This window comes from Chiloscyllium plagiosum, unplaced genomic scaffold (genome assembly GCF_037043375.1).
Source record: "Chiloscyllium plagiosum isolate Xiang-an unplaced genomic scaffold, Cpla_swu_hap1 HiC_scaffold_35, whole genome shotgun sequence".
Lineage (NCBI taxonomy): Eukaryota > Metazoa > Chordata > Chondrichthyes > Orectolobiformes > Hemiscylliidae > Chiloscyllium > Chiloscyllium plagiosum.
This window is the reverse complement of record NW_028270173.1, coordinates 57,336,626-57,350,839: the sequence shown is the minus strand read 5'-3', so window position 1 is coordinate 57,350,839 and position 14,214 is coordinate 57,336,626. Positions and strand designations below refer to the sequence as shown.

Below are 14,214 nucleotides of genomic sequence, written 5' to 3'. Positions count from 1 at the left end.
TCTGCCCTCATCAATCCTCTTTGTTACTTCTTCAAAAAACTCAATTAAATTAGTGAGTCATATTGATTATCCCTAATCAGTCCTTGCCTTTCCAAATACATGTACCTCCTGTCCCTCAGGATTCCCTCTAACAACTTACCCACCACCGATATCAGGCTCACTGGTCTATCGTTTCCTGGCTTTTCCTTACCACCTTTCTTAAATAGTGGTACCACATTAGCCAACCTACAGTCTTTTGGCACTTGGCCTGTGGCTATCAATGATATAAATATCTCAGCAAGGAGCACAGTAATCACTTCCCTAACTTTCCACAGAGGGTACACCCGATCACGTCCCACAGATTTATCCATCTTTATGCATTTTAAGACATCTGGCACTGCCTCCTATGCAATTTTTGAAGATGTATTATTTATTTCCCCATGTTCTCTGTCCTCCATATCCTTCTTTATAATGAACACTAATGTAAAATATTTGTTTAGTATCTCCCCCATCTCCTGCAGTTCCACACATAAGTGGCCTTGCTGATCTATAAGGGGCCCTAGTTACTCTCCCTAGTTACCCTTTTGTATTTAATTGTGAAATCCCTTTGGATTCGCCTTAACCCTATTTGCCAAAGCTATCTAATTTCCCCTTTTTACCCTCCTGATTTCCCTCTTAAATATAATCCTACTAGCTTTATTCTCTTCTAGGGATTTGCTTGATCTCTGCTATCTATACCTGACATATGCTTCCTTTACTTGGCCAAAACCTCAATTTGTCTAGTCATTCCCCCCGACACCGATCAGCCTTTCCTTTCACCCTAACAGGAATATACTGTCTCTGGACTCTTGTTATCTCTTTTCTAAAGGCTTCCCAGTTTCCAGCTATCCCTTTACCTGCGAACATTTGTCCCCAATGAACTTTTGAAAGTTCTTGCTCAAACCGTCAAAATTACATTAGATTCCTTACAGTATGGAAACAGGCCCATCAACCCTCTGAAGAGTAACCCACCCAGATCCATTCCCCTACCTTGTATTTTCCCCTGACTAATTCACCAAGCACTATGGGCACTTTAGCATGGCCAATCACCTGATGAAAGAGCAGCGCTCTGAAAACGAGTGCATCCAATTAAACTTGTTGGACTATAACCTGGTATTGTGTGATATTTAACTTTGTCCACCCCAGTCCAACACTGGCTCCTCCACAACATATTTCCAAGTCAGGAAACGTGCAGTTGGTGGTGGTCCAGTGTATCTGCTGGTCTAGATGGGTTTCTAAGGTGTTGTTTAAGGAGCTGTGATGAGTTGTTGCTGGTGCACACTATTGCCTCTCGCTACTGCTCTAAGCTATTCCCACTTCCTTTCATCACCTCTAAGGCACTGAATAATTCCATAGAGGGGAAGCAAATCAAACTTACTCTGGCACAAATCTTCTCATTCAGATTTGACTGTTTACCTCCACTTGTCTGAACTAAATAATAAAAATATTTACCCCTTTCGAGCTGGGTTGGGGGCAGATTATTGGGAGCAGTCTCTCATCTGGCAATTCTGTGATCAGCCGAAGTACCATAATAAATAGCTAAGGCTTCAGATGGTGTGACAGGGCAGATTTCAACCTCTCAAATTATTACTCGGGAACGAGTTGGTCCTATGCTTATTGCCGAAACATTTGGTCTCAGAAATTTGACTGACACAAGCAGATACAGTAGAGAAAGATGAAATATTAAGGATGTATCCACGGTCAGTGAGATCTGTGGGGACATCTTAGGGAAGGGGATCTCAAGGTCACTAGCTAAGAAAGGGAGTAGAAGCTATCATGGAACCAAACTAGAACCATACCACGGAGCTAGAAAATGAAGGAAGAACATCAGGGAGGATAATCTGGATGACAGTTTTACTGTCAATGGGTAAAGGGTCCACGAGGGGAACAAAAGGATAGGGCAGTAGCTAGCAAGATGGAGAGACAGGTTTTGAGTCAGAATAGAAAGGAGGTTTGGCTTTGTGGGCAGCTGGATGCAGTGAAAGTAGGTACACAGATTTTGTCTATCAATGAATGAGTTTGTTACAGGGGAGAATGCAGGCACTTTAAGGAGACCATGAGGAGTCTGGGTGATGTTTTGTCTCAGGGTGACCCTGGAATAGTTCACAATTTGCTTTGAAATATTAGACTGTCTTCAACCACAACAGTCTGCTCCCTGTTCCTACTTCGAGCTCACTGAATCATTCCAGATTGGAAAAGTAAGCATGATGAATAGATAGAGATTTCAACCAGAAGAAAAAGATGAACTGGTCTATGGTGCTAATTTAGACTGATGCCTCGAGTTATGGACCCCAACTCCCTCTCTGGCGTTGCAACTTTAAGGATGTAACTCTGCATGTTTATAGTACAATGCTTAGAGTCAAGTCAATTGTAACTGTGTTGATCTAGGTCAAGAAACATGACGTTATTTCATTACCTGGAATCAGAAAATCTGATCGGCAGTCATACAACATTCCCAATTGGAAAGGTCGGCCCAGAGCTGCTTGTTCTATAACAGTTGTTGCTGTCCTAGTTCCAGGGCAGTGAGATTGAGATCCTTGCAGCCATAGGTTTTCTGCAAAAGAAGATTTACAAATCTATATAAAGCTGAAATCCGTTGGCATGCATCAGCAAACAAATCAGGTATTCCAGTCTCGAAAGAAAATATCAGGGAGCAACATTTAAGGCGCAGTAACTGTGTTGACAATTGAAAATTTTGATTAAAATAGGAGACTAATTGCAGATTAGAAAATCTGGGTTATTCTAATCAGTTCCAATGTAGATGTAGTTCTGGGGACATGGGGTCAAATCATTAGCTAATTGAACAGTTTCTAAGCATTGACGAAAGCAAGAGATAGGGAAGTGTCTTTCGAGGTCATTTCTATGGACTTTGACAGCTGTTCTCTAAGACTCGACAAAAGAGACTATGAGCTAAAACATAAGCTTACAATTTTGAAGGCAAAGTATTTGCTTGATTAGGTAAAAGAAGAGGAGAAAGTGAGGGCTGCAGATGCTGGAGATCAGAGCTGAAAATGTGTTGCTGGAACAGCGCAGCAGGTCAGGCAGCATCCAGGGAACAGGAGAATCAACGTTTCGGGCATAAGTCCTTCTTCAGGAATGATTTCCAAGGGTGAGAGGTTGGAGTGGGTGAGAGGGGTGGGGGAGGTGAAAGAAGAGTAAACATAATGGATGTATACTCAATGATCCTTAGAAAGCCATCTATTCACTTTTACCAATGGCTCAATATTTGTGGCATTATAAGTAGCCTGGATGGGAAAATAAGATTACAAAGAGATGTTGATAGTCTGAACAAGTACACAAAATAAGGGAGCTGGATTTGAACATATTTAAGTGTGAAGTCATTGATCTTTGGACCAAAAGTGGATAGACTTGATTGTTGTTTAAATGGTAAATTTAGAAACAGTTGCAGAGCAAAAAGATTTAGGAATTTGTGTGCACAGATCACTAAAATGAAGTCATTGTGGCACTGAAGATCCCTGTAGCCATTTGGCCCAACGCAGTTGGGCTACTGTATTAAAATGACAACCAATAACTCAAGGTCTAGAATATAAAGGACAGGGAGATTTCTTAAATGAGTACAGTTCTTGATATCTTATTAAAAAGGATTCACTAGCTTTTGAGGAATGTAAATTCACTAAATATAACCAAAGCTCTAAACGGAGAGAAGATTATAGACTGTATTTCTTTGAATATTGAAGATTAACTGATGATTTAGTAGAATTGTTTGGTGTTTTGAAAATAAATCATCAGATTCATAGAAAAATACTTGCCACTGATATGGGAGACTAGGACAAATGAACATTTACTTAAATTGGAGCCAAGATTTGTTGAGAGAGATGTTATGAAAACCTACACAAAGAATGGTAAAAGTATAATTCTCTCCTACAAAATGCAAAATGTACTATTTCAGTTAATTATTTTATGCCTAAGATTTAATGATATTTATAGTCGCATAAACATTAGTTGAGTCCTGTGTGTCTTTGCATTCTGATTAATGTTTGAGTTGTTCACACACAGTGAAAATAATGTCTTAGAAAATCTTTATATATATTTTTGGAGGGCCAAATAATGTCTCCGAGTTGTCTGTTTCAGTTGCTTCCTTGACTTTTGACTCAATTTTCATTAAACAACTAACTGTCAGATTTTTCTTCCTGCTCCAGTATTAACTGACATGGTAAATTTTTTATTTCACCACAGATAGTTCACCTATGCCTTTGAAATGGCTGTCTTCATCTGTTTGAGGACAAGTTGCAGCAGTAAGGAAGGATGATATCTCAGATGCTGCTCAAATCAAACCAGATGTGCAGAACGTAAAACCCAAAAAGGAGCAATCATTGCTGGGAGTGTACGACAGATCAACTCCCTTCCCTAACAAATTATCATCTTTTTCTAGACTCCTTTCTGCACATTATCCCTTTTTAATCATGAACATTGACCCAAACTATTCATTTAGAATCCATCTACATCCTCTGGCTCCACACACAAATTACACTGTGGTCCTTCATGACCCCTGCTCATTCCTCATTATCTTTTGTCCTTAATGTATCTGTAAAACAACTTAAAGTTTTCCTTTCTTTATGCCAGCTTTTAGCTGTCTTTTCAAATGCCCTACGATTACCCAGTTAATGTTGGAGAAATTGAAATCCTTTATCACTACCTTATTACTTTTACACTTCTATGAAGTTTGCCATCATATCTACTCTTCTATTTCTCTCAGACTGTGAGAAGATCTGTAGTACACTCCCAGCAATGATTGTTCCTTTTTGGGTTTTACTTTCTACACTTGAGGAGCCACCTGATATATCATCCTTCCTTACTGCTGTAATTGATTTCCTGGTCAGAATTATAATACCTCCTCCTGTTTTGCCTCCTTCTCTGTCTCACCTGAAGACCTTATACGCTGGAATATTGAGCTGTCAATCCTGCCCTTCTCTCGCTCGTGTTACAACATATTCCCATGATTTAATTTGTACTCTGAACTCATCTGCCTTGTTCAACAGAATCCTTGCATTAAAACAATCCAGTCCAACCTTGCCAAACTTCCATTGGCCTTAACTGGCCTAGAATGACTATGTCTTCCTGAATCATTCGCTGCCTGGAAATGTGGTGGAGACACATTCAGTGGACACACTCAAGAAAGGATTGGATAATTATTTGGATATGAACAATGTGCACGGGTATGAGGAGAAAATGAAGATTGGCACTCAGTAATTTGTTTGTCTGAGGAGCTGGGACAAGCATGATGGGCCAAATGGCCTCCTTCTGCACCATACCATTTCTGTGATTCTGTCATTTGAATCTTATTTGCCTTCCCTGGTCAGGTTTTCTAAAAGCTATCAGTATGGCCGACCCGCTTCGAGACACTAATGTGTATAATCGGCTTTTCCTCATCGCCGGGAAGAATAAGAAGCATCAATCATGTCCTCTGGGTCTGTACGTCCGCTTCTTCTGACTGACTCCTTCTATCTACAGTCTTTGACATGGTCAAACACAATACCATCCTCTTCTATTATCCAACTCATTACAACAACTCTTCACTGGTTCCTCTGGTTATAGGTCAGACATCGAGATGATTGACTGTTGTTCCGTACCGCTATCTGCATTCTGTGAGCTCCTCAAGAATCTATACATGGCTTCCTCTTTTCCTCATCCATATGCTATCCTTCTGCAATACCGACAGTGATGACACCTGTGCACAGTACTCTACTGGAATTTTCTCTTCTCGCGATTGTACTTTTTTATTAGGAAAGGTATACAGTGAATCTTCCTAACATTACTTCCTTCACACAGGATATCAATGTTGCTTATCATTGTGATACACTTAAAAATGCTGAAAGCACAATAGCAACGTAACATGACAACTAGGAGCAGGAGTACGCTGTCTGGCCCTTCGAGCTGTTCCGCCATTCAATAAGATCATGGCTGATCTTCTCATGGCCTCAGATCCGCTTACCCACCCTCTGACTATAGCTCTTAATTCCTTTATTGTTCAAACAAACTATTTTAGATTTAAAAACGTGAAGTAGTGTCAACTGTTCACTGGGAAGGGAATTCCATAGATCAATAACCCTCTGGGTGAAGAATTTCCTTCTCAATTCAGTATGAAATCTGCTCCCCTTAATCTTGAGGCTGTGCCCCCTTGTCCTAGTTTCACCTGCCAATGGAAACATCTTTTCTACTTCTGTCTTATCTATTCCCTTCATAATTTTATATGTTTCTGTAAGATCCCACCCCCTCTATTTTCTAAATTCCAATGAGTATAATCCCAGTCTACTCAGTCTCTCCTAATAAGCCAACCCCCTCAACTCCGGAATCAATCTAGTGACCCTCCTCTGCACCCCCTCCAGCGCCAGTACATCCTTTCACAAGTAAGGAGACCAAATCTGCACACAGCATTCCAGCTGTGGTCTCACCAGCACCCCGTACAGCTGCAACATTACTTCCCTGTTTTCAAACTCAATCCCTTTAGCAATGAAGGACAGAATTCCATTTGCCTTCCTAATTACCTGTTGTACCTCTATGATTCATGCACAAGGACACTCAGGTCCCTCTGCACAGCAGCATGCTGCAACCTTTTACCATTCAAGTACTAATCCTTTGTACTGTTACTCCTACCAAAATGGGTGACTTCACATTTATTAACATTGTAGTCCACCTGCCAGACCTTTGCCCACTCACTATGTCCCTCTGCAATGTTTCACTGTCCCCCGCACACTTTGTTCTGCCACTCGTCTTAGTGTCGTCTGCAAACTTTGATACCCTACACGTGGTTCCCAACTCCAAATCATCTATATGTAAAAAATTGAGGGAAACTTTATGGGTAGCTATGCATGTTGGTGAGAGGGGAAATGTCCTTTTTGTTTTACATCTCTTTCACTATTATGTTTGCATTGAGTTGTTGTATATCTTTTTTTTAATCTCAGAGCACTACCATGATGATTCTAAATTCAACAATTTGTTTAAATACATACAACATCTTAGAATTTACAGGAGATTCAAAATATATAGTCATAACTAAAAGCAGGGTATCGAATTTCTCTTCAGAACTTCCTCTCCAAGATTCAGTCATCAGTCATTTGATTCACTCCTTTCACAGACTGAAACAGTCAAGTGCTGCACAAAAACCTGTGATTAGACAAATTCATCTAACACTATATTCATTTGAAAGGAACCTGAAGTAGGATGTCTAATAAGTGACAGATCTGCTACCACTACTTTCCATGTCCCAAAAGTTGAATGTTTCCTCCCTCCCATTCCAATGCACAATTTTCAAGAAGAGGATGTAGGAATTCAGTACTGTGTGTGGCGAGGACTGGAGGCTCTCTACAAGCTATAACACAATTGCATGTGCAACCAAACTCACATGTGGTGGCAATGAATGATTACTAGAAAATAGCTGTCATTTTGGTGAAAGAATAGAACTCAAGGAGCCCAAAGTGAATTACAACAGAGTGATTGCAATTAACTCCGTAACTTAACAAAATGTTGTGGATGCTGGAAATCTGAAAAAAAAACAGAATCTGGTGAAACTCAGAAACTCTGGCAGCATCTCTGGAGAGAGAAACAGTTAACGTTTAATTGGGGATACAATTCTTACTTAAAACTAAGAGTTATTTAAATTCAGAACTCTGAGTTTTGAGCAAGAGTCATACCGGTCTTGAAATGTTAACTTTGTTTCTGTCTCCATAGATGCTGTCAGAACTGCTGTGTTTCTCTGTTTGTTTGAAGTGAATAATTTATAACATGCCATACCATTGGATTGAAGGTAGACCCAGATCGGAATCAGCACAGCAGCAATTACAATACAAATATACACTGGAAGAATTACTATCAAAGGTGGAACCCAACAGTCATCTGGAAACAAAAGGAAACAAATCACATCATTATATTGATATCACCAGACTAAGAAAATGTTTCACAGGATATTGGTTCAATCAAATGTATTATAGTTCCAAAGGAACAAAATGGCACATGAACAAAATCTTCATGGTATGTTAGTGGTGCCCCAGCAACAAACCCAGAGAGATCCTGCCCACTAATACAGATCGCCCTTACATGGCCTCACCACAACCTCTCATTTTGATTCATTCAGGGCAAAGAATAGACAATAGGTGCAGGAGTAGGCCATTCTGCCCTTCGAGCCTGCACCACCATTCAATATGATCATGGCTGATCATCCTTAATCAGTATCCTGTTCCTGCCTTATCTCCATAACCAACATATACGAAAGGCAATCGTTTAAGTGATTGTAGCAGTCTGTTGAGTCGCCTGGGCATGCTAACCCTTGTGGAACATTCATGAGAACTGGCCAATCACGGTGGAATGGAATCTTCCACGAGATGGAGCAATGAATGATTAAAGCTGCATCTTGGGATCCTGAGAAAATATACAGCAAGTTAAAATTTCTGGTTGCCAGATTTCCCTGCTGGGTTTGTTGTAATATTCTCTCCAGCTGTAGGATTAGAGGATGAGAGCCACAGAGATGTAACTATGCCCCACGCATGTACTGTCTTTGACACAAATTTATAAATATCTTTCATACCAAGGATAAAGCTGAGGAGAGTAACTCCAGGGTAAATCGGTGGGAGTCTCAAAGAGCTTCAGTACGGTGGGTGACTGGCAAACAGAGCTCAAATCCAATCGGGCTCATCCTTACCTGTGACAGCCCACACCTCCATCAGACAACCAAGATGCCAATCTAGCTCCTGGCAACATTGCCCACAGTCTCGCTACCCACATTCCCACCTCACCCCTACGAATGTTCACAGCCCCACACCCAGAGAGTGTTCACACTGACTCACTCACCTTGCACCGATAATATACACAGCCCCACACCCAGAGAGTGTTCACACTGACTCACTCACCTTGCACCAATAATACACACAGCCCCACACCCAGAGAGTGTTCACACTGACTCACTCACCTTGCACCAATAATATACACAGCCCCACACCCAGAGGGTGTTCACACTGACTCACTCACCTTGAACCAATAATAATCACTGCCCCACACCCAGAAGGTGTTCACACTGACTCACTCTCCTTGCACCAATAATATACACAGCCCCACACCCAGAGGGTGTTCACACTGACTCACTCACCTTGAACCAATAATATTCACAGCCCCACACCCAGAAGGTGTTCACACTGACTCACTCACCTTGCACCAATAATATACACAGCCCCACACCCAGAGAGTGTTCACACTGACTCACTCACCTTGCACCAATAATATTCACAGCCCCACACCCAGAGGGTGTTCACACTGACTCACTCAGCTTGAACCAATAATAATCACTGCCCCACACCCAGAAGGTGTTCACACTGACTCACTCACCTTGCACCAATAATATACACAGCCCCACACCCAGAGGGTGTTCACACTGACTCACTCACCTTGCACCAATATTCACAGCCCCACACCCAGACACTGTTCACACTGACTCACTTACCATGCACCAATATTCAGAGCCCCACACCCAGAGAGTGTTCACACAGACTCACTCACCTTGCACCAATAATATACACAGCCGCACACCCAGAGAGTGTTCACACTGACTCACTCACCTTGCACCGATAATATACACAGCCCCACACCCAGAGAGTGTTCACACTGACTCACTCACCTTGCATCAATAATACAGACAGCCCCACACCCAGAGAGTGTTCACACTGACTCACTCACCTTGCACCAATAATATACACAGCCCCACACCCAGAGGGTGTTCACACTGACTCACTCACCTTGAACCAATAATATTCACAGCCCCACACCCAGAAGGTGTTCACACTAACTCACTCACCTTGAACCAATAATATTCACAGCCCCACAGCCAGAGAGTGTTCACACTGACTCACTCACCTTGCACCAATAATATACACAGCCCCACACCCAGAGTGTGTTCACACTGGCTCACTCACCTTGCACCAATATTATTCACAGCCCCACACCCAGAGGGTGTTCACACTGATTCACTCATCTTGCACCAATAATATTCACACCCCCACACCCAGAGAGTATTCACACTGACTCACTCACCTTGCATCAATAATATTCACAGCCCCACACCCAGAGTGTGTTCACACTGACTCACTCACCTTGCACCAATATTCACAGCCCCACACCCAGACACTGTTCACACTGACTCACTTACCTTGCACCAATATTCACAGCCCCACACCCAGAGGGTGTTCACACTGTCTCACTCACCTTGCACCAATAATATTCACAGCCCCACACCCATAAAATATTCACACTGGCTCACTCACCTTGCACCAATAATATACATAGCCCCATACCCAGAGAGTTTTCACACTGACTCACTCACCTTGCACCGATAATATACACAGCCCCACAACCAGAGAGTGTTCACACTGACTCACTCACCTTGCACCAATAATATACACAGCCCCACACCCAGAGAGTGTTCACACTGACTCATTTACCTTGCACCAATAATATTCACAGCCCCACACCCAGAGGGCGTTCACACTGACTCACTCACCTTGCACCGATAATGTTCATAGTCCCGCACCCAGAGTGTGTTGACACCTACGCCGTCACCTTGCACCAATATTCACAGCCCCACACCCAGAGGATGTTCACACTGACTCACTCATTTTACACTGATAATATACACAGCCCCACACCCAGAGAGTGTTCACACTGACTCACTCACCTTGCAGCAATAATATTCACAGCCCCACACCCAGAGAGTGTTCACACAGACACACTCACCTTGCACCAATAATATACAGAGCCCCATACACAGAGAGTACTCCACTGATTCACTCATCTTGCACCAATAATATTCACAGCCCCACACCCAGAGAGTGTTCACACTGACTCACTCACTTTGCACCAATAATATACACAGCCCCACACCCAGAGAGTGTTCACACTGACTCACTCACCTTGCACCAATAATATACACAGCCTCACACCCTGAGGGTGTTCACACTGACTCACTCACCTTGCACCAATAATATACACAACCACACACCCAGAGACTGTTCTCACTGACTCACTCACCTTGCACCAATAATATACACAGTCCCACAACCAGAGAGTGTTCTCACCTATGCCCTCACCTTCCACCGACAATATTCACAGCCCCACACCCAGAGAATGTTCACACTGACTCACTCACCTTGCACCAATAATATTCGCAGCCCCACACCCAGAGACTGTTCACACTGACTCACACCTTGCAACAATAATATAATCAGCCCCACACCCAGAGAGTGTTCACAGTGACACACTCACCTTGCACCAATAATATACACAGCCCCACACCCAGAGAGTGTTCACGCTGACTCACTCACCTTGCACCAATAATATACACAGCCCCACACCCAGAGAGTGTTCACGCTGACTCACTCACCTTGCACCAATAATATACTCAGCCCCACACCCAGAGAGTGTTCACAGTGACACACTCACCTTGCACCAATAATATACACCGCCCCACACCCAGAGAGTGTTCACACTGACTCACTCACCTTGCACCAATAATATACACAGCCCCACACCCAGAGTGTGTTCACACTGACTCACTCAACTTGCACCAATAATTTTCACAGCCCCACACCCAGAGAGTGATAATAGTGACACACTCACCTTGCACCAATAATATACACAGCCCCACACCCAGAGAGTGTTCACAATGACTCACTCAACTTGCACCAAAAACTTTCACAGCCTCACACCCAGACACTGTTCACAGTGGCACACTCACCTTACACCAATAATATACACAGCCCCACACCCAGAGAGTGTACACACTGACTCACTCACCTTGCACCAATAATATACACAGCCGCACACCCAGAGAGTGTTCACATAATCCCACACCTTTCACCGATATATTCACAGTTCCACACCCAGTGAGTGTTCCCACCTATGCCCTCACCTTCCACCGACAATATTCACAGCCCCACACCCAGAGAATGTTCACACTGACTCACTCACCTTGCACCAATAATATTCGCAGCCCCACACCCATAGAGTGTTCACACTGACTCACTCACCTTGCACCAATGATATTCACAGCCCGACACCCAGAGAGTGTTCACACTGACTCACTCACCTTGCACCAATAATATACATAGCCCCACACCCAGAGAGTATTCACACTGACTCATTTACCTTGCACCAATAATATTCACAGCCCCATACCCAGAGAGTGTTCACACTGACTCACTCATTTTACACTGACAATATTCACAGCCCCACACCCAGAGAGTGTTCACACTGACTCACTCACCTTGCAACAATAATATTCACAGCCCCACACCCAGAGGGTGTTCACACTAACTCCCTCACCTTGCATCAAAAATATTCACAGCCCCACACCCAGAGAGTGTTCACACTGACTCACTCACCTTGCACCAATAATATACACAGCCCCACACCCAGAGGGTGTTCACACTGACTCACTCACCTTGCACCGATGATATACACAGCCCCACACCCAGAGAGTGTTCACACTGACTCATTTATCTTGCACCAATAATATTCACAGCCCCACACCCAGAGAGTGTTCACACTGACTCACTCACCTTGCACCGATAATGATCATAGTCCTGCAACCAGAGTGTGTTCACACCTACGCCGTCACCTTGCACCAATATTAACAGCCCCACACCCAGAGAGCATTCACACAGAGTCACTCTCCTTGCACCAATAATATACGCAGCCCCACACCCAGAGACTGTTCACACTGACTCACACCTTGCAACAATAATATAATCAGCCCCACACCCAGAAGGTGTTCACACTGACTCACTCACCTTGCACCAATATTCACAGCCCCACACCCAGACACTGTTCACACTGACTCACTTACCTTGCACCAATATTCACAGCCCCACACCCAGAGGGTGTTCACACTGTCTCACTCACCTTGCACCAATAATATTCACAGCCCCACACCCATAAAATATTCACACTGGCTCACTCACCTTGCACCAATACTATACATAGCCCCATACCCAGAGAGTGTTCACACTGACTCACTCACCTTGCACCGATAATATACACAGCCTCACACCCAGAGAGTGTTCACACTGACTCACTCACCTTGCACCAATGATATTCACAGCCCCACAACCAGAGAGTGTTCACACTGAGTCACTCACCTTGCACCAATAATATACACAGCCCCACACCCAGAGAGTGTTCACACTGACTCATTTACCTTGCACCAATAATATTCACAGCCCCACACCCAGAGGGCGTTCACACTGACTCACTCACCTTGCACCGATAATGTTCATAGTCCCGCACCCAGAGTGTGTTGACACCTACGCCGTCACCTTGCACCAATATTCACAGCCCCACACCCAGAGGATGTTCACACTGACTCACTCATTTTACACTGATAATATACACAGCCCCACACCCAGAGAGTGTTCACACTGACTCACTCACCTTGCAACAATAATAATCACAGCCCCACACCCAGAGAGTGTTCACACAGACACACTCACCTTGCACCAATAATATACATAGCCCCATACCCAGAGAGTATTCACACTGATTCACTCATCTTGCACCAATAATATACACAGCCCCACAGCCGGAGAGTGTTCACACTGACTCACTCACCTTGCACCAATAATATACACAGCCCCACACCCAGAGAGTGTTCACACTGACTCACTCACCTTGCACCAATAATATACACAGCCCCACACCCAGAGAGTGTTCACACTGACTCACTCACCTTGCACCAATAATATACACAGCCTCACACCCTGAGGGTGTTCACACTGACTCACTCACCTTGCACCAATAATATACACAACCCCACACCCAGAGACTGTTCACACTGACTCACTCACCTTGCACCAATAATATACACAACCACACACCCAGAGACTGTTCTCACTGACTCACTCACCTTGCACCAATAATATTCACAGCCCCACACCCAGAGAATGTTCACACTGACTCACTCACCTTGCACCAATAATATTCGCAGCCCCACACCCATAGAGTGTTCACACTGACTCACTCACCTTGCACCAATGATATTCAGCAGCCCGACACCCAGAGAGTGTTCACACTGACTCACTCACCTTGCACCAATAATATACATAGCCCCACACCCAGAGAGTATTCACACTGACTCATTTACCTTGCACCAATAATATTCACAGCCCCATACCCAGAGAGTGTTCACACTGACTCACT

The 14,214-nt window shown here is 43.6% G+C and overlaps 1 protein-coding gene across 1 annotated transcript in view; it reads right to left on the bottom strand.

The window, feature by feature from the left end:
* The window catches only part of LOC122541192 (uncharacterized), a 91,172-nt gene that overhangs the window by 9,178 nt on the left and 67,780 nt on the right, over window positions 1-14,214 (bottom strand). The window contains exons 3-4 of the mRNA XM_087979717.1: window positions 7,771-7,872; window positions 2,435-2,572 (exon numbers count right to left, since the gene is read on the bottom strand). Coding sequence (XP_087835843.1) covers window positions 2,435-2,572; window positions 7,771-7,872 — 240 coding nt within the window. The remainder of the gene's footprint in view (window positions 1-2,434; window positions 2,573-7,770; window positions 7,873-14,214) is intronic.